General features: G+C 47.8%; 1 protein-coding gene across 1 annotated transcript; it reads left to right on the forward strand.

Moving 5' to 3' along the window:
- Positions 1–328: 328 nt before the first annotated feature.
- On the forward strand, positions 329–20,980 carry ALPK1 (alpha kinase 1; the record flags this gene model as incomplete). Its single annotated transcript, XM_082282485.1, has 14 exons — positions 329–449; positions 3,576–3,730; positions 11,382–11,580; positions 12,468–12,527; positions 13,163–13,249; positions 13,937–14,013; positions 15,002–15,097; positions 15,482–15,586; positions 15,983–17,981; positions 18,255–18,408; positions 18,959–19,121; positions 19,212–19,398; positions 19,644–19,850; positions 20,874–20,980. The coding sequence occupies 13 exons, from the start codon at positions 329–331 to the stop codon at positions 19,838–19,840; spliced, it is 3,600 nt and encodes a 1,199-aa protein (XP_082138611.1). The 3' UTR covers positions 19,841–19,850; positions 20,874–20,980.

Below are 20,980 nucleotides of genomic sequence, written 5' to 3' on the forward strand. Positions count from 1 at the left end.
CATTGATGAGCCCGTCCTGCCTCCCTGGCACCTCGGAGATGTTCCCCTCACACACTGTCACCAGGACCCTGCAGTGATTTCACACACTCCTCTAATAAAGTCCTCCGAGGCTGTCATGTATTTTCATGTATTTCCCCTATTATTTCCCCCTGCTTGAGCCTTTCAGATAATTGATGATACTTTAGTTAATCATTTTCCCCCTCCTTTGTTTGCCAGGTACCTCAGCCTTGAAGGGATCCTTTTCATTTGGACCCCGTGTCTTCTCCTAAGTAATTGATCACCGGGCACCCGGGGACACCCAATTCACAGCCGAGTGGGATCAGCCCTCATGAATAATCAAAGCGCCGTGGCCGTGCTGCTGCAGGAGTGCGAGCGAGCTCTGGACACGCTCCTGGCGGCAGAGGCCGGCACGGGCGAGGGAGAGGAGCGGGAATACCGGCGGTGCCAAGGTGAGCTCTCCCCAGGAGCGGTGGCAGGACTCCAGCCCTCAGCCAGCCCTCAGCCAGCCCTCAGCCAGCCCTCAGCCAGCCCTCAGCCCTGCCCTATTTTTCTTCTCCGGGCAGATGAGTGTCAAGAGATGCCTGGATTTCGAGGCCATGAATGGGATGCGGGCTACAGGCAGGCAGGGAAAGAAGTCCACTTTGTTGCAGTGAATTGCTGTCAGTTCTAATTTTAGGCTTCAGTAAACATGAGGCTGTAAGGAACAGTTTAGTTTGGGAAGAACAATGCCCAAAAGTTTGCTGATGCACATAAATTTCAGTTATTAAAAAAAAAGAGAGAGAGAAAGGAAAAAAAAGGATGCAACTTCTGAATAAGGGCACATATTTCCTCTCCTTTCATAGGAACTGGGGGAGGGTCCTCTCTGTTTGTCAGCTTCTCCTCATATATTAAAGACCTCATTGCCTGAATCTTTATCTTGTAAAATGTGTGTGACCTCTGTAAGTGGTGTCCAAGGGGAAAAAAAAAAAAAAACAACAAACCTTCCAATATCCCTCTTGAAAGGAAAACCCATGCTGGCTAAAGGCTGGAATAAATAACCAGGAAAGGAAGCAGTGTTTAGCGAGAGCTGTAATAAAAGGATTCCTCATTTGTTTTAATGCTGGCGTTACCTGCTGGAAACCAGCAGCTATTTCGGTATCGCCGTGGCGCTGTGAAAGGAGAATTTATTATTTCTTAATTCCAGCGGAATTAAGGTTTCCCTTTGCGTGACACATCTGCGGCACTGCCCGTTTTCCAGTTTGATGTTAATAATGTTTAGTTTTGCCTTGCTTGAGTGGCTCGGCCGCAACGTTAATGTGATCCTTAAAACCCTTTGTTTGTCCCGGGGCGCGGAGCCGTTGAGAATATGTTTTTCCGACCATCCTTGTTCTTGCTGGGAGGTCAGCTGCCTTTTTCTGAAGCACCTAAGTCTGTTTGCGCTGGAGGGTGGCGTGTAGGTTTCTGTTATGGATACTGGAAGATTTTTCTCCCCTCTCCTTTTGTTTCCAACAAAGGGTACTTTGTTTCCTCGTCACAAATTCTTTTAAGTTTTATTATGGCTCTGCAGAATAGGCTCTTGAACTCCTAATCAGGTAGCGCTTTTCCACCCCTCATCCTCCTCCCTTCTTTTCTCCTATTAAATACCACAAAGTATGAGAAATAATCAGTTTAGTTCCAGATAAGGTAAATCAGTGCCCTTATAATCACTCGATTAGACACGGTCCTTCAGGTAAACTGCTTCAGGAAATGGGCGATCAGAGCCTGAAGTGCTGCTCGGGCTTTTCCGAGGGCCGTGTTCCCATCAGCTGAAAGAGAAATACCCAGCAGCGGGGTGGTGACAGCGACATTAATAACTGCTGGGGCTCTCTGCCCGGGGAAGGCAGAGCCCTGCAGGTCGGCGGCTCTCGGCTTCGGGGGGACCCTCCCAGCGCCCTCGGGGCTGCCTTTGTTCCCCCCGGCTTTTTCAGACGTGGTGCAGGAAGGACTGAAAGCCAAATCCATCGAAATGGTGGGGAGAGGGGAGAGGAGGAGCACATCCTTATCTGACTTCAGGGGGCAGAATGGGTGTTGGGTGGGTCTGGATTTCTTCTTTATTTCTTTTTTAGGCTAGAAATCATTCCAGTCCACTTCTGTGCCCATTCAACCTTCTTTAATTAATGAGTTTATATTGCCAGCGATAAGAACAGCTCTCTGTTACAAGGGTTAAACTCTTGTCCTTGGAGCTGGATCTTCCTTAGGAAAAGACTTAGGAAGTTCAGTCTTTCTACATGGGAGATAAGTCCTTCTGTCCATAGTTTTGTGTTCCTTGTGATGAGATGAATATCCCTGTGATGAGGTGGATATGTCTGCTCCAGCACTGATTTTCTGGTGACAGGTGTGAGGGTGAGAGCACGACCTCCTCTCCCCATTAGGTCTGGCACTTGGCCACCTTGCCAGCACGGAGGGCTGAGCCCCTTCAGGCACCACTTCAAGAGGATAAGGAAACCGGGCTTCACGTTCAGCCAGGATGTGTAACGGGAAGATTTCCAAACCCCATGTTTCTTTGGGACAGCAACAAGTGAGAAAACGTGGGTTGGAAAAAGCAGTAGCATTGTAAACTTGACTTTTTGGAAGAGCGCCCTAAATATCCAACTTCCTGTTTTTTCCTAAGAAAACCGTACTGGTGAATGTGCTGCAATACGAGCATGTAATATCCTTTTGATGAAGTTCATTTTCTACCGTCCCTGCATACAGGATTGATTAAAAATATGTAGTAATGCATTTATTGCGTTGCCTCGTTAAAGCAATGATGGTCTCTGAGCAGGGGCTTTTCGGGGGATTAATGGCCAGAAGGGGCCAGATCTGCAGCTGATGATCACCATTAACCCCATCTGGTCAATAATCCTTGTTAATCCACTTTTATTGGCCAGAGAGGCTGCCCAGCCGAGTGGTTAGCACGGCACAGCACATCCACATCACCCCTGTTGCAAGGAAAATGAAATGTGGACTGTGGCTGAACAGAAGGGAGAGATCCAAGCCCAAATCTCTGGCTGTGTGCTCCTAGCAGTTGCATCCTCAGCTGGGTCAGGTTGGAGATCCAACCGAAGCTGATGGCGTGGCTTAGGATGAGTATGGAGAGGGAACAGGGAGGGAGAAACTGCTCAATTTTCATTATTCTTTATAACCCCTTAGATTTCTGTCTAACTGCTGTCTATGGTTCAGGTTTATCTCCCGGGTTGGAAGTGGCTTTCTGGGATGGCTCTGCCACTGTCACCTGAGCAGGAGGGACAGATCTTCTGTGCTGTTGACCCCGCTGTCCTCTCCTCACACAGGGGAACAGGTTTCCTCCTGCCTCTTCTGGAGCGGCTCTTCACGCCCAGGCAGCCACCGACTTCCTGCTAAAAGCCTTTTTAATGGCTGAAGGCTCCCATTTACCTGGAGGGCAGTGCAGCCAAGGGGAACGGATGGCAGGCCAGCTCCCCTTCCCTCCCCACGAGGCTGGTGACAAGGGCTAAGAGCTGGGAGCAACTGGGAGAAGGCCTTTTTGAGAGATTGGTGTCGTGAGTGCTGCGGCTGAACCTCCTGCAATATCCTCACCTGCTCTTTGACCCTTTCAGCTCTGCTTCCTGAGGATGTGAGGAGCCTTCTGGAGGAGGCAAAGGAAATGAAGTGGCCCTTTGTGCCGGAGAGGTGGCAATACAAACAAGACCTTGGCCCAGAAGACAAAACAAACCTGCAAGATATGATCAGCACCAGGCTCCCTGACTTGCTGGTATGAAGTTCAACACACCTGTGGTGTAAAGTGTCCTGCTGAGGTGCTTGGGGGGTTTCGCAGGGCAATTCTGGTTCTGTTTCCACTAAGGTAGTGCTCCCCTCTTCTCTCAAGGACTGGCATTAGAATAACACTAAAATGCCAAGTGTTCACATCATGTTCTTTAAAAAGCCTATGAATTTGACAAGAATGCCGTGCCTTGTTTAATTCCATGCTGCAAGCGGGTCATCAGGATCACTCACTGTAGTAAGAGCTTGCACAATTCATCACCTGCTCTTCTTTTTTCAATAAAATTACATGACAGAATCCCTTTGAGGACCACAGCTGGCCAAAATCTAGGCAGGAAAGGCAAGGATTCAATGTGATTTCTCCTGTGAGTAAAGGATTGTTGGCTGTGTAAGGAGTTGCAGAATCCCAAAGGTCCTTGGGGATCCCACCCCGTAAAGTGATTAAGATTAAAGATTAGAAAGTGGCAAGAAATGTGGATTTCTTTTTTGCTTTTCTGATTTTCCTAGAGACATGTCAGACATGTGCCTAATAGAAGACACCTTTTTTCCATGGTAAATGTAGTATCTGGGCTAAGGGCTATCCCTTTGCCAGGACAGGAATAAAGATGAGGTTTGTGAATTTCGTGGGGTTTTTTATTCCCATGGTGCATGTCTGAAGCCAATACCGTCCCCATTCCTGCCTGTTGTTAATTCCAAGGTGGCCAGGAGATCTCACCTGCCCCAGAGAGCTCTGCCTCAGTGAGGGCAGCAGGTTTCCTTTGGGAACAACTTTGATTCCTTTGAACAGCATGGAGCAACAAGAAGCTCAGCAAAGCGAACTGCGGGGCTGGGAAGTGGGAGCCCCAGCGTCCCCACGTCGCAAGGCTCCTGAATTTCCCCGGGGAGGGCGGGGAGTGGCTGCTCTCGGGTATTTATTTTCTTTCTCCCTTTGGTGTGTGTGGCCTCAGACAGAAATTTATGGCGGAGGTTGACCTCCTTTACAATCCCAGCGCAGCTCTCTAACTTTGGAGCGTTTGTGTGCTCCCTCCCGGGATAAACACCTGCAGCAAACTCCCCGAGAGACCTGGCTAGATGGGAGATTAATGTGGCTGTAATAGTGGAGCAGTGTTTGCGGCATTATGCCCTCTCCCCAGGTAGATGGATCTTTTCTGGGATGATACCAATTATTTATTGCTGAAACATCTGTTGATAACTGCAGCTGCCCTTGTTAAACAAAGCCTATCGTGGGGTCAGAGACTATAGGGACCTAAAATCCTCCTCCATGCTAGTTTTGGACTATTCACCCACTCCCCCTGAAGTCCATTGGTTGCCGTTGTCTCCAATGTTTCATCCTGCGGTGGAAAATACTTTGTAAACGTTGTGCTGCCTTTCCCCATGTGCTTTGAAGTATTATTTCATCTTCATCGGTAATTTATATTCCAGCGCTATTGTACCATGGGAAAAAGGGAAAACCTTTTTTGTTTTCAATTTAATTGTAGATAGACTGACATCTTGACCTGTATTATTAGTATTAGTCAGGAAAAGGGATTTTTTTCCCCTTCATCCATTCCTTCTCCCCCCTCTTTTTTATTTTAAATAAAATTTCAAGGCAGAGCAAAGGCTGCCTCAGTTCTTTGAATAAAAAGCTGGGGGGGAAATGAGGCTGAAGAGAAGTGATTACAGTATGATGAGGAAAGATAAAAGTCTGAGCAACTTTTTTTCTTTCTTTTTTTTTTTTTTTTTTTTTTTGGCATGAGGGACAGAAGGATAATTTAATTCCCTGAAGGACAAAAAAAAATTAAGTCTTTGTCGATTTATTGTTCAGGGGGAAAAAAAAAACCCTTTAAAATTTTTTCTCTGTTTATTTTAATTTGCCATGCTTAGAATAAGCTCATAAACCGTAATTCATTACATTTAAAAAGTGCTTTGAGATCCATGAATGAAAGGCACTTCATTACCATAACACACTGGTGGTGTTGCAGGAGGCAGCGCTGGCTACCGGGGCTCTCCGTGAGGATGCCTCGCCCTGGGAGGGGGCTGAAAAGCTCCATGAGACCGGCACAGGGAGTAAGCGGATTAGGCTGTGGCTCCAAGGGTTTGCCTCGGTGTTGCTGCACTTTAAAAAAGTGGGATCCGCGTTGCCGGCGGCTCTGCGCTCCTTCGGCGCATCGGGAAGGCGAAGCCACCTGCACCTGCAGCTTCTTTAAGTGCTTTCCTTCGTCTTTGCTGGGGGATGCTCGGTGCCTCTCTGCATCCCATAGAAGGTGCAGGGCTTGGTTTAGATTTTAGGGTTTTTTTTTTTCTTTTTCCTGCCGGGATTCACCACCCAAAGGCCACTACAGTTCAACAAGCCCAAGACACCGTTTTCCTCGTTTTCCTAGCAGGTTTCAGCTAGCAATCCAAGCCCATCCTGCAGCCCCCGTGGTGGGAATGTGCACTAAGGCTCGAAGGGTGGTAGCCAACATCTGTATCCAAAGCCAAACTGGGAGACACTGGGATTTTAGTTTTTAACAAGGCAAAGCAAAACCAAAACTGTCACAGCATCCTTGCTGGCAGGGATAAAGAACGAGGGATTATTTTTCCTCTCTAAATACCACGTGCACTGTGGGGTTCGGAATGGGGCTGCAGATCCCAAAGGGAGGCTGCCAGGGGTGCCCTGCCTGCAGATCTTTACTATCCCAAGGGATGGAATTAGCCTAAAGCTCGGTGAGCAGCCAATAGAGGGCAACATGCCCATGTCCACGGAGGCTTTGATCCCACAGAACCTGCTGTGGCTTTAGTTGAAGGACAACTCTGTGCACAGACATAGTTCTCTTGTGGGATGATTCATGCTACGTTAATATTTAAAATCTTTTTTTCTTCTTTTTTTTTTTTCCTGTTTGCAAACCCATAGTGATGATGTGGGGCTTTACTTTATTTTAATCATACCTGTCAGCAATTCCTGCATTCAGTCATGGATCAGGATCTGCTGGGATGGGTGCAATGGGAATACAAAAGGAAAAGCCTCCAAGAGTGGGGCTACTCTGGTCCCTCTGTAGGGAGCTGTGCAGGCTGGCTCTGTGCTCCCTGCTGTGGATGGGGGAGCACGGATCCTGGCCCTGCCAGCACGGGATCTCATGGCATTTGATGGGAATATTGAAAAGAGTGGAAAATAAGGCCCTGCAGCCCTTGGCTGGGCCTTGGCTAATTAGGTGCTGATGGACTGCCATTAAGGAAACCCTTCCAAGGGACATGCCCTAACTGCCGTAGGTGTGTGTGTGGCACTTAAGAGCTGGGAGCCTTTGAAAAAGAACTAAAGCGGGGGCCTGAGGATTTCGTTTTCTCCTCCTTCTAACTGTCGGTGTGGTAACAGGAGAATTAAAGCCCTAAATCGTAGCCCTGGGATCTCGGCTGTTGAGGCTGACCTTTTGCTACCTGCCTCCTAAGAGCTCTTCTTGGGTGATCCCAGTGAAACGGAGAGTGATGTGAGGGATGAATTCAAACCAGGAGGGAATCGCGACACCCCAGCCTCCCGCAGGCTTTGTAAGTGAGAAGTGACAGAGATTAGGTGCAGGCAGGAGAGCTTTAGCTGTCCAGGGTGACTGCCCTGGTGCTGCAGAGCACTCTGTCTTCTGCTGCCTGTGTGGGAAAACTACAGCAGAATTTATGTGGACCATAAAAAAATCAAAAGAGGAAGCTGGATCCTGGGTTTGTGTAGGACTGTCGCTTTGCTTTGCTCATGGGTAGGATTTACTCCTGTCAGAGGCAGCTTCCTGCAGTATTTACAGCTTTAAATGTTGTATTTCTGAGACTGTGTTTTCTCAAGTGGATTGATGTGATGACACAGATTTAGGGAAGAGACTCTTGGATTTTTAGGTGTTGATAATGGTCTTGCTGCTGCTCCCTAGGAGGGGGGTCCTGTCGCTGGCATTTTGCTATTTTTAAGTATTAAAATATCCCCTTTTAATGGGCCACAATAGTTTATAAGTGGTCTAGAACAAACGAGGGCCACCAAATGATTGTGGCACCTCTCTATCTTTGGTACTGATCAAGAGCAGGAGCTCCTGCAGATGGCTGTGGTCCCCCAAATCCCTGCTACCCTGTTGGATACATGACGCCCCCCCAGGAACCCACCCTTCAAGCAGCTTCCTGGGCACTCTAAGGAGTTCTCTTTCTGTCCTCATCACAAAATGCTGCTGTTCTATTTTCTTGAGGAAAACAGGAGTTACTCCCACTCCAGGATTTCCTCAGTTGGTGAAGCAAGATCAGGTTGGTTGTAAAAGCTGCCCCGATCTGTGGTGTTTTGAACTGCTCCTAATGGACCTAGTGCTGCTGCCATTAAATTCCCAACTCTCCGTTGCCTGCAGGATGAATAACTTGAGGTAATTAACAGGTTCGGGGGGGGATTCTCGTCCGCTCTGAGCCAAGAGGGAAGTGTCCAGGAGCTGCTCCTCAGTCTGCAGCAATTCACTGTGTGACTGTCCCGTGTTTCAGTCTGTACCTCCAGACATGCTTTCTTCTGCCCGTCACCGAGGTGGTGGGAGGCTTAATTCCCTGCTATTTGCGGAGTGGGCTCTGATTGCCAGCTGAAAGGCAGCGATTGATAGAGAAGTCCCGCGCGGTGACAGCAGCTTTGGTCTCTGGGAAAGACTGGCTTTGCTGACGGCGCGTGGGGTAAGAGGGGGAAAGGCTCCAGCCCAATCCATCGGGGCTGTGGCTCTGTGTTTAATCTGACAGGGGGAAAGAAAACCGGGCAATTTGTTAGGGTTCAGTGGAGTGCTAACTAGGAGCAGCTCTTGGGACAGAACTGAAGCACCTGGAAGTACGTGCGTGCCTCTGACAGTCCTGCCTTGTGCACGGAATTAGAAATTCTTTGCCGGCTGCTCTTAGTTTGGTGGCTTTTTAAAAAGATTTTAAACCTCGGCTGCAGTTACAAATGAAACTAGGACTGAACCAGTCTGAGACAAGTGGATATCAGCAAACACGGCAGTCCAGAGCATCCACAAAACTGTGGGGACACTGAAAATTAAATTTTTCTTTCCTCTGCTTTTAATCACGCTGTTTGTAGAGGCGCTTTTCCAAAGGGGATCCTCCTGAGCCCGCAGGCTATGGAGGAGGGCTTGCCTCTGGGATCTTGGCTTTATAAAGAGGGCCGAGAGAGTGGATTAAATCAATATTTCATTTATTTGGGCTTGTAATTCCTCTTACATCAGCTGCCACATAAAGATTTTCCCCTATTTCCTTCCCCTCTTCCTCATCCTCATTTACTATGCACCAATAATTTCCCTTTGACGCTTTCCTGCCCGTCCTAGTGCCAGATGGCCCCAGTTCTGAGCTTCTCCCCTCTCTTGGGAGCGGCCCCCATTGTCAATGCAAAGGAGGCGTCGTGGCTTTGAACCCAAAGCTGGGACCCAAACTTCAGCCCCGGCGCGCGGAGGAGCTAAGCCCGCTAATGCAGGGAGCCATGCGAACCGCACACCCTCCCACTCAGCGCCATTAAGGCGCAACCCCTTCACTAAAGGCTGCTTTGCATTTCCCCCAATGGTCCGTGTATAGAAATCTGGTGCAAATTTAATTCTCCCACCACCTGATTCCACTTCCCAGCCGCGAGGTTCCCTTTGTGTCATAAACTCAATTAGGCGGATCCATTTCACATCGTGGGCACAGATGTGAAAACAAAGTGCGCGCGTACCTCGCTCTTTCTCTCTCTCTCTCTCTCCCTCTCTGGATGCGCCTAAAGCGATAGAGAAACTGAGTAAATCTGTGTAGGCTGCCACTGTCTGCTTGTGATGGAGCAGGCTGAGACATCCTGGGAGCCAGAGGGGTTTCCCTGGCTCTGGGCTGGGTGACAGGGAGCTGCTGCCCTGGTTCATCTCGGAGTGGCGTTTCGGGGAGGCTCCCAGCTTGGGTGCGTGCCCAGCCTGCCGGTGCCCTCACTGGAGGTGCTGAGGAATTTGCCAGCCACACGAGTTGGCAAGGAATGAAAGGAGCGGGTATTAATTTCTCGGTGTCCTGCTCGGAACGGGGGGCACGTTGCTGCAAAGGCTGACACGGAACCACGTCGCTGTGTGCCACACAGCATGCGGCCCTGCCTCCCAAAAAAAATAGCCCCGTTTCTCCCCCTGGCTTGACTTTTCTACATGTTGTGTCCATTTGGGTTTGGAGAGGGACACAAGAGGTTTCGGCATTGAGCGGGGGAGTTAAATTATGCAGCTGCAAGACTGCCAAGCCCTTCAGAATAGGATGCTTCGTTTAGATTTTCCACAATGCTATTGAAGTGCTTATTTTCCTCCTGAAGAGACACAAACAGATGCAAACTTCTGTAAACACTTTAGAAATGAATTCAGTGAGTTTGGCCTCTCAGCAGTGCTCAATAGCTGACAGAAAAATGTCTAATTAGTGCAAGTGGAAATAATAGGGCCACTTGGATTCCTTCCATCCTCCTCCAAGTCTACTTTTCCTAGGAACTCAAAGGCCCTTTTGTTTGGTAGGTCACCCTCTCTCAGGCTTTTGTGCTCCGATCTATTAAAGGAAGAAGGGGAGGAAAAAAAAAATAGATTAGGCGATGCTCTGTGCTTAAATATATGGCCTGTTGATGAGCATTTGGAATGGCTGGTTTGCAGTGTCAGTTTACAGGTGCTTGGAGAGGGGGATTCCTCCATTGTTGGCCGGCACAAGCGGAGTTGTGCCTGCCGGGGCTCCAGGAATCCTTTTCAAGTGCCATCATCTTAGAAAATCCAACTCGGGTTGAGGAAAGGGGAGAAAAAAAAAAAAAAAAGAAAAAGGAAAAAAGGAAATCTGTACAAATCTGCCTTGCTGAAGTGCAAACAAGCTGGGAAATGCTTGGGATCGGTGCTGCAAGCCGGCCTTTGTGCCATAGGCTCTTCCCCAGATTGACATGGGCTTCTTCCTGCACACGTCAGAGGGAGCTACTTGATGCCTGGACAAAGATTTCTTGGCAGTCTCTGGAAAAGTAATCTCCCGGGTGTCAGTGTGTGGAGCACCTCCTCCCTCCATTGGGCAGGAATACCAGGCCCTGGCCAGCATGGGAAGTGATGGGTTTTTGGCAAATGTCCCCAGGTCCACGTGGACTTGTGCACCTGTGATCAGGCTGTGTGTCTCCTATGGCTGTCTTTGCTGGCCTCCTGTCCTGGTAACGGCAAGGACCTCAGGAATTCCGACTGTTCCTCCTGTGGGTGTGATGGCTCAACTGCTGTGGGAATCCAGAACAGTTCATTGAGACTTAGTAGTCATTAAGGATGGCCCGCAGGGGAGAAACACTGGATTCCTGGCCTGTTTGCCTGTTTGTGGTGTACAAAGGAGTGGATGGCCTGAGCTCCGAATGGGACCATGGCTACAGTGATGACTTCCAGCCTTCCCAGTCTCACACTCCCCTTTTAAACTAATTGCTGCTGGGCATGACTTAAATTCATTAGCAGACCACCAAATTCTGCAGTTCAAATATCAGACAATTAAAAAAAATTGGCCCCCCCCCCCCAAAAAAAAAAAAAAAAAAAAAAAAAAATCAGGAATGATATCTATGGCTCAAGCAAAATAAACAGCTGCCCCCTCCCTATCCTACAAATGAAAATAGGGTGAGGAATAGAGTCACTGAGGCTGAACATTCTCCAGCTCTCTGAGCCGCTGGAGGTGAGCTTTCCTGAGGCCGCCTGTGTTTTTTTCAGGCTTATCTGAAAGCCTCCATCCTGGTGAAGGACTGCGCCACGGCCACCGCAGTGGTGTTCCTGATCGACCGCTTCCTGTACTGGATTGACGCCTCCAGCAGGCTCCTGCGGATCGCCAAGGCGCTGCACAGGCTGCATCCCGGCGCTCCCATCAGCCCGCAGGTGCTCATCCGCCAGGCTCGCCTCGCCGTCAACGCAGGTACTGCTCTGCTTCCGCAGCTCCAGCCCCATTAGCAGCTGCTTGACTCGGGACAGGACACCGTGTCCCTCGCTGGGCGTGACACGCTCACGGTGCCATCTTTCCAAACGCACTTCCCGCTCCCAGCCCCCTTGAGCCCTCCCGGCTCCTCTCACTAGCACAAAGGGGCCGGTATAAAGGGTTTCAGAGCCAAATGCAGGAGAGAAAATTGTGAAAGGGTGTGGAAAATACTAATTGGAGCCTTTGTTCCTTAACAAATCTTCCCTGCTGGTTTCAAACAGGGATATCTGAATTGCTGTACTCCTGACCAAGGGCCTTGAAAAAGGAAATTAGAATCCTGGCATTTTCTCTACGCTGTCCCAGCTGCTTTTTATTTTTCAGTGGGGCCACTTGACTATGCAAACAATGCAGATTACAACTCCTCCAGGATAAAAAAAAATAAAAATTCCATCATTCCTGTAACATGAACAGCACCTGAAGGATTTTTAACGTGTCTTCCTGTGGCTGTGTTTTCCATAGTGGGATGTCAAGCCACTCCCCAATCAGACCAAAATATGTTTCCAAAGCCCATGTTTCCTTGGTACAGAATCCAGCAGCATTGCTGCTGAAGGAAGCAGGCTAGACTACTTTCTTCTGGGAGGGAAATAAGAACTGGGAATCCCAGCGCTCTTCCAGGAATGTATAATGTGTAAAATAAAAGAGATATGTTCATAATTTCAGTTACTGTGCAACCATATATTACAGAAGGTGGGGCATGTGCATTTCTGGCTATAGACAGCAGCAGTTCTATGTGCAGGTGATACCTGATGAGTATTTTTATTCACATCATGCCAAAATATGTTTTAATGTTCATTTTCTATCCTTTTTTTTCTTTAATTTTCATTCAGGCAAACTTTTAAAAGCTGAATATATCCTAAGCAGCCTGATTAGTGACAATGGAGCAACGGGTGCGTATAGATCTCTTTTCCAATTTCACACTTGCTATTTTGGTGGGATTTTATCCTAATTTTAACAGTTACACCAGCCTCAAATAAAGCCAAACCAACCCCAGTAATGACTCCTTACATCACACTTCTCTTTCCTTCACCATTCTCTCCTAAAATGTGGAAGCATGACTTTGTTTTTGAAATTTCTGTAATTGATCCTTGTATATCTTCACTTGGGTGGGAAAATATTCTGGATGGAGAAGTTTAACCTGTGGAGCAATTTCAAGCAGGTGACTGATCTAGAAAGCTAAGACAACTCTGTCGCCTCAAAAGTCCAGATTGTTGGAGTAATGTTCATGCTCCAGATTTCCACTGATCTTACAGACTAAATTAATACTTTATTCTATACGTTTTATTTTCCTTTCCTCAGGGTTTCTTTAGTGGGTCTATTCAGGTTTCTCTACAACTGTGAAAATTGAGGAAGTTCAGGGTTCTGTTGGTTTGTTTTCCATGAGAAGCTGAGATTCTCATATGGAAAGGGCCTCCATGCAAAGAGAAGAATCCTGGCAGTTTGCTGGGATTGGAGTTACCCTTGGAGGCTTAGAATGACAGGAAGATTTTTCGTTCTGTGCCGAGTTTTCCCACTCTTTCTGCAGGAACCTGGCGATACGCTGAGGAGAGCGATCGGATTCTTGTTCAGGCAGTCTGCTTACAAATCAGGGGACAGATTCTGCAAAAGCTTGGTAATGCTCTTGTCCAAAAGCTTCCACTCAAGGTTTCCTCCTGGTTTTTTTTCCTTAAAAATGTTGCACTGGGCATGTGTCAGAATTTTGGCATGCTGTAAACACCCTATACCCACAAAACAGTCACAGAAGATGAGTTGCACACCCATCTCTTTGCAGCAAGGGCCTGGAGCCATGTACCAAGCAAACACGTTGCAGGAATTATCATTTTATTGCTAATCTCATCTGAAGCCAAGGAGCAGTCTGAAATGTTCCCTTTTTCCCTGTGCCACTCCATGTTTGCTAACACTTGTCCCAAATGCACTGTTCCCAGAGGCAGGCGGTAGTTGATCACAGGGACATCCCAGCAATTTCCTCTCTCAAGACAGGAATATCCCTGATTTTCAGTATGATGGACTTTGGTATTCAGGGTTTGGCACTTGAGGCAAGAGCCTTCATTTTTTGAAACTTCATTAGTTTGAAACACTAAATCTTCCATGACTGTGGAGCTGAAGTCTTTATGAGGATAAAATGGGTGTGTATGCACAGCCAAAAGCTAAAGGAAACTGATAACTGGTCAGTGTCATTGGAGCACAACATGCCATGGTGTGGTTTTATCCTGTTCTGAGGACCTGACGTGTAAAATAAGCTATGGAAAGCCATCCTTGGCAGTCACCTGCTCAGTGCCTGTTGTCTGATTTATTTCAGGGATGTGGTATGAGGCAGCAGAGTTGATCTGGGCTTCAGTCGTTGGATACTTCAAACTTCCTCAGCCAGATAAAAAGGTAGCATTTCCTCTCCACTCTGTCTCTGCCAATCCAGTAATCACTCCAGCTTAGCTTTTGTTTCGTTCAACAACAGTGCTTCGATTACACACCTCAGCCAGGGTTAACAGGCAGCACAAAGTCTGTATTCCGCGTTGTTTCCGCGTGCATGCACGGCCTGACCCACACCTTTTTTCCTGCAGGGGGATGAAAGCACTACTTCTCATTAAGCAGAACCATCTGAAGTGAGCCATCCCTGAGGATGCCTCTGGTGCCTCTGACAAGGACAGACTAATTCCAGAGTGCAGCCACAGATTTTAGCTATTTCTTAGGATCAGAACGAAATTTTTTTCCCCAAGCACGTCTGTTTGTGGAGCTGCTGTGCGCTGTCTCTGGTGGGTGATGGATTTCCCTGGCCCTGCAGGACCTGGACACCTCACACGGGCACCGTGCCTGTCCTTAACACCTTTGTGTGAGGCTGGGCAGCACTAATCTTCCCACTGGAGATGAAGCAGCAGTCACACCATGTGTCCATAGCTAAACAGGAATGTGAGCCTAAGCCTGGCAAGTCCTCGGGTGATGCTTGGAGAGTGTTTGTAATTGGACCCCAGCAAAGGATATCCCACAAACCCAGACCTTGTCACCTCTCCTCTGGCACGTCTTAAAGCTTGACCTCAAGCTCAGATCATTTCTGTGCTCTCCATTTCAGCGGGAGCAAGGAATTCTGCAGTGAATTTTGTGAAAGCACACATTTACTTCCTGGTTTTCTTAATTATTTAGCCAGGCAGCCCCTTAGGTGGCATCAAGTCTTCCAGATTACACTTTCTGCCAGATGAAATTAATAAAACCATACCAAGATGACATCCCTGAATTTCTTAGCCATGCTTCTCTTTGGATCTTGTTTGTGTGTTTGCTTGCTTGTTTTTCTGGTATGTTCTACACAGGACCTACTTTATTCAGAGCAGTAAAATTCAAAATACACTATGAAAATTTTGAATTTCTCTTTCAGGGAATTGCCACTTCCTTGGGTATTATGGCAGACATCTATTCTTCCATGAATGAGCAGGATTATGCACGTTTTAAAACCAATGCTGACATTAACCTGGTGAGACTCGGTTTGGGGTTTGTGTGTGTGGATTCTTCAGGTGGTCTCAAATTCACCCACACATTTCTTCTCCTGTGCTGAGAAGGCTGAAGAAACTTCCGTTGCTCCCAGTGAGAAAGTTAATTAGCACCTAGATGGGACAATGCCTGGCTTCAGGAAAAAGAACATATTAAGAGTATTTTATAGAGTGTATGTATTTAGGATATTTATGGAGTAAAAAGTGACGTGTCCACGGTAAACCTGAGCAAAACGGTTCCTGCAGAAACAGACCGGGCTGTTGTTTAAGATGTGATTGTTCCAGCCTACCAGACCCCATATATTTGGAAATAAAGTCCTTAAGCTGAGGTTTTCCCTCATGTTTTCTTTTTTTTTTTATTTCACCAGAGCCTCCTGCGGGAGTTCAGCCATCGCTTGTTATCGGCTGCTGAGGCCTGCAAGCTGGCAGCAGCCTACAGCCAGTACACCCCCCTGTTTGTCCTCACGGCCGTGGTGAGTGTTACTCTTCCCTCTGGAAGTGGGATTTGTGCAGGGGAGGAGTCCAGGCTGCTAAATTTGGCTCTGACATGGCTTTCAAACAGCGTCTCACGCAGGGCATCATGTCTGTGTTGAGGGTTTGGTTGGTTATATGGGGTATACATTGCTTTGAACTGCAATGGGGAGGTAAGCAGAGGGGTGGAAAGCTGTCCACAGAGTGAGGATGGGCTTTCAAGCCCCAGGAATGCTGCTTCTCCTAGAACTACAGCTGTATTTCAAACGCAAAAAAGACGAAGGTTATTTCCTCCAGGAAACGTAGCAGCAGGAAATTAGAGCCAACCTTTGCTTCAAATTGTGTAAGGGAAAGAAACATGGTTTTGATTCCTTCATTCCTCTTTGATCCCCTCCCAGAACATCCGTGGGATGTGTCTGCTGTCCTACAGTCACTCCAAGGACTGTCCCCCGGAAAAGAGAGAGTTCTACTTGTCCGAAGCCAAAGAATCCTTCGAGATTGGGCTCCTCACCAAGGAGGAGCAGAGTGCCATTACCAGCAAGCAGGAGCTGCACAGTTTCATTAAAGCTGCCTTCTGCCTCGCCACCGTGCACCGATGGCTCTACGGAGAGAGCCAGGAGCTCCGTGAGGTTACTCAGCTGTGCAGGGAAGCCCTGGGAAAACTGCACTCCTACAGCACCTTGTTTCCAGAGGAGGAAGGTAAAGGGATGCTTGCCAAGGAGATCATGTCTCTGATCACAGCCGTGAAGAAGTGCCTGCGAGTGCAAAGCTTCCCAAATTCCGACGCCAGGTCTTACGTCCCAGACAGTTACAAAGACTCGGTACAAAAACCCGTCCTGCAAGGGGAGACCAGCTTTGAGAATATCCTTGCCAAGCATTCCCAGCATCACCTGTCAGTGTGCCAAGTGTTCGAAAAAACTTGCAGAATTCATAAAACCATGCCAGGACAAATCCAGGTGGGAGCTTGTATCACAACCTTAAGAACAGAGACCAAAGCCATGGACACTGTGTGTACTACTGAAGACACAAGTCACCAGAGGAGAGGTGCTGTGAAAATCCTGAACTCACCAACAGCAGGAAGCAGATCAGAGGGCCTCGGTGGCCGGAGAAATCAAGACATTGGCTCTGGTGTGATGAAAATTTCCTTTGAAGAAGAGGTTGAGCCATTAGAAATTGCAATAAACAGTGAAAATGATGTTTTCGGCAGAACGCAAAACAGGAGCACTACTTCTGAGAGCTCTTGGTGCAAGCTATCTAAATCCAGTTACTCTTCCAGCTGGGAGGAGCTAAATTGTAATAGCAACAGAGAGTCTCCCAGGGACGGGGAGCAAGGGGAGAAGGGCTCGGTGGAGGAGCGGTGCTGCACCACAGAATCTGATGGAAACAGTCAGGACGCGCCCTTGTGCTCGCCGCCTCCCACAGCCTGGCGTCCTGCTCCTCGGGAGCCCCTCCATGGCTGTGGGGGGTCTCCTCAGCATTCCTTAGAGGGGTGTGCTCCTCAGGCTGGGGGGATGGTGGAGAAAGAGTCTCTCTGTGGAGAAGAGCTGCAGGAGGGAAGACGCTGTGGAGGGAGCTCTTCAGAAAAGAAAGCAAAGGGCTCGAACAGTGACTTTCCTTCCCTCTCCATCTCTTACGCCGTTCCTACAGGGCAAAAGGAGGATAAGCCCTTTTCCTATGTGGAGCTGAGCTGCAGGACCAAGGACAGCAGCAGGGAGGGACGTGTCGGTCACTTTGAGTGGGTCCACCCAGGAGAACCTGCAGATAGCACTGAGGATCTCTCGTTTGAGGCACATCCACCCCACAACGGGGGCACTTTTGTACCATCAACAAACATAGAGCCAAAACCAGGCAGTGACTCCTCTGTGTGTGACTGGATGAGGAAGTCTGCTGTGCTGGGGAACAGATCTCTCCAAGTGCCTCAAGTTGACACCCAGGCAGAAACAATAGATGACGCTGAATTTGAGTTCGTCAGTGTTGGAGACTTAGTCAGCAATTACCCTACAGCATTGGCTCCAAAGCATGAAGCAACTCCCAGTGTGCCAACAGCTTTGCCCCCTCAGGGAAAGATATCCACAACCAAGCACTTCGACTGTGCCACTACAGAAGAAGATGAAGAGAAGTCTCAGGACATAGTGAGCAGCAAGAGACAATCCAGTTCCTCTCTGAGTTCATGGATCAAATCAGCACAGATGCCCATGAGCTCCCCTGAATGTTCGATCCCACGGGGAAGTGGTTTTGCCTTCACACCGGGGAGAACGAAGGAAGAGATCCTGGACGCTCGGTTTCTGAGGGATGAGGACTACAAGCGGCTCCTGGCAGGGGTGGAGCATAATTGGCTTGTCCAGAGACTGATGCCTACTGGGATTTTTAGGGCCAAAGAGCTTCACAAAGCGTACTGTAAGTTGTCACACAGCAACATGTGCCTCCACAGAGAACAAGCTTGGCTCAGGCTTTTTAACACAATATTTTAGTCAACATTTATTAGGATTTAATTTTTTATTGCTTTCTACCCCATTACTTAAGTTTAGATTCCACATGGCATCCCTGAAAACTGTCTGTTTAAGATAATGATCTTTAGGTTAATCATAAATAACAGCCAGCCCTCAGCACAGGCTCAGTGCGGTCCTGTGGATTTCTCCCTTTTACCTGTGGTGTTTTCTTTTTTTGTAGCTGCTCTTCTTCTGAAATACTCCAAGAAATCTGGGCTGTGGACAGGCCAGGAGACAGCCGTGTTCATCGGGGACTACCTGAAAGTGGCCAAGGAAGGCAAGCAGAGAAGTGCCTTTTGGATACACTTCCTGCACCAAGAAGAAAGCCTGGGAAGGTATGGACCAAACAGATTCCCGAAACAAAATGTTTATCAATGCTGCTTCTGTGTAAATATGGATAAAAACTGTCTGGTAAGATTTGCTGTTGCAAGAATATTTTATGGCTTTCCCAAATGTGTTGGACATTTTGGCAGTCTTTCCCAGCACTCCATGTAACTCTACTTTTTAATTTCTGGGAAGTAAAAAGCTGCTCTATTGTAGTCTTCTAACAGCTAATTGCAGAGTTCAGATCATTACCTGAAGGAGCTTATGAATTAGTATGGGTGGAGAACAGTATTTTAATACCTCTGAGTCAGGTCTCCCTTCAGAGTCAAGAAGAGTTGAGTTTAAACATACCAGTGTTATGAAACCCCCATCCCAGGGTTTGATTGATAATTTTTCACCTCTATGAGATATAAAAGAAAAAAACCCCACCTAATTTTAATCCCAGCCATTTTAAATGCAGGTGGATTTACTTCCGAGCAGCCAAGCTCTGCTTTGCAATGATGCTTCTGTATCACAGCATCCAGAGCAAACCGTGCTCCTGACACTTCTCCTTTTGCTTAGGTATGTTGGGAAGGAATATAAAGAAGAAAAAGGACTCCTCCATCATTTCAGTGATGTGGAGCGACAAATGACTGCCCAGTACTACGTGACAGAGTTCAACAAGAGGCTGTATGAGCAGAAGGTCCCTACCCAGCTCTTTTATATCCCCTCTGCAGTACTCCTGGTAAGAACTGTCTCGTAAGCTGTTCCAAGGACCTGATGGCAAAGGGTGTCTTGAGTCAATTATAGCAGTGGTGAGGCTGTCTCGTTTCAGATACTGGAAGACAGAACTATAAAAGGGTGTGTGAGTGTGGAGCCCTACATCCTCGGGGAGTTCGTGAAGCTGTCCAACAACACCAAGGTAGTGAAGAATGAGTACAAAGCCACGGAGTACGGTCTGGCTTATGGCCACTTCTCCTACGAGTTCTCCAACGGAACTGACGTTGTCGTCGACCTTCAAGGTGTGTATGACAGTGAAGTTTATGCCTTTCACACTCAACTTTTAGCCCACAGGTACCTTTGGGGTATTCACTTCATTAAAATTCGTTGTGTGTCTCATTGGGTTCTGCTTTTGCTGTCGTATGTGGAAACTGGGAATCACTGAGGTGACACGAAGAGAGCGAGGGCAGTGCCAGGCAGAGAGTCCTGAGTGTGGTAATACAAAGGCTGCAGTGTTTGATATCAAAATGTACCATTTCTTCCACAGGCTGGGTGACGGGTAATGGGAAAGGCCTCATCTACCTCACGGATCCCCAGATTCATTCCCTCAATAGCAAAGATGTCTCACGCTCCAACTTTGGGAAGAAAGGAATTTACTACTTTTTTAATGATCAACACGTGGAGTGCAACGAGATCTGTCGCTGCCTGTCTTTGACGAGGCCCTCGCTGGAGCTGCTGGCCTAGACTGGCACAGGTCAGTCCACAGAATGACCCATGAGCTGGACACTGCTTTACCCTACACATCTTTGGGAGCAGGTTGTCCAGCAAGGCAGCGAAAAGCTGCCTTCATTTCCCATTCCCCTCTTCAGCCCCAAAGCCCCGATGTCCCACTGCCCCCGAGTGCAAAGGCTGGGATCATTTCTTTGGGGAGATTTTCTCGATGAGAAAGGCAACACAGCATCAAAGTTCCACAGAAAGATGGGTCCCCAACAGACTTAGCTTTAACAAAACCACCCCCTTTTGTTTCTGCAGCCAGCAGAGATTTTTAGGCTTTTGTCCCCGCATTTTAGCAATGCTATTGTTTTCTAGGTGATGTTCGTGCCGAGCTGTTTGGAAAGATGCCCTATCCCTGGGCAAACTGATTAGAACTAGGTGTGTTGGGGAAGATGAAACAGGAAAACCTTATAAATATGATTGCCTGACAAAAGATTTTGGGAATATGAAAACTATAAGCGACATCGAAATGAAAGCCACCTTTGAGATACCAAGTCTTAGTTACTGAACAACTGGAAAACAATGGTATGGCCGACTGAATGTAATCCCCTCTTGATTGAACAATACCCTCTGCTTGCAGGCAGGTCCAAGGGTCAGAGCAGACCCTACTAGCTCAGCAGAAGGGGTCCAAAGAGTAGTTTTTAGGAGTTAAGATGTAACACTCTATGGTAATATAAGAACTCTTATAGGCTGTATGTAAATGCTATAGGATTTGTATCTTGTATTAGATTGGTTAGTGACAATTAGAATATTCAGTACAGAAGATGATTTATTGTATTGTAACCAGGACTTCACACACCTTTTTACTACATTCATGCTCTCTCTCTTACTAGACTCTCTTACTATACACTCTTACTGTAGACTCTTACTGTAGACTCTTACTATTCTCTCTTTGCTTACCCGCTTACTCTCTTGCTCTCTTGGGCCTGCTCAGAGCTGCCAGCTGCAGCTCTAAGCAGTGCCCCTGTACCCACGCCCTTTGCAATAAACCGCATGTTCCAAGACCTGACTACAGAGATCTCTCGTCACCACCCGTCTCCGTCACCATCCCACCGTCCGAACCCGCACCGAGCGTCCCGAGCGAACCCCCTTGCACCTACAGTCTGGCGC

This window comes from Coloeus monedula (genome assembly GCF_965178545.1).
Source record: "Coloeus monedula genome assembly, chromosome: 5".
Classification (NCBI taxonomy): domain Eukaryota; kingdom Metazoa; phylum Chordata; class Aves; order Passeriformes; family Corvidae; genus Coloeus; species Coloeus monedula.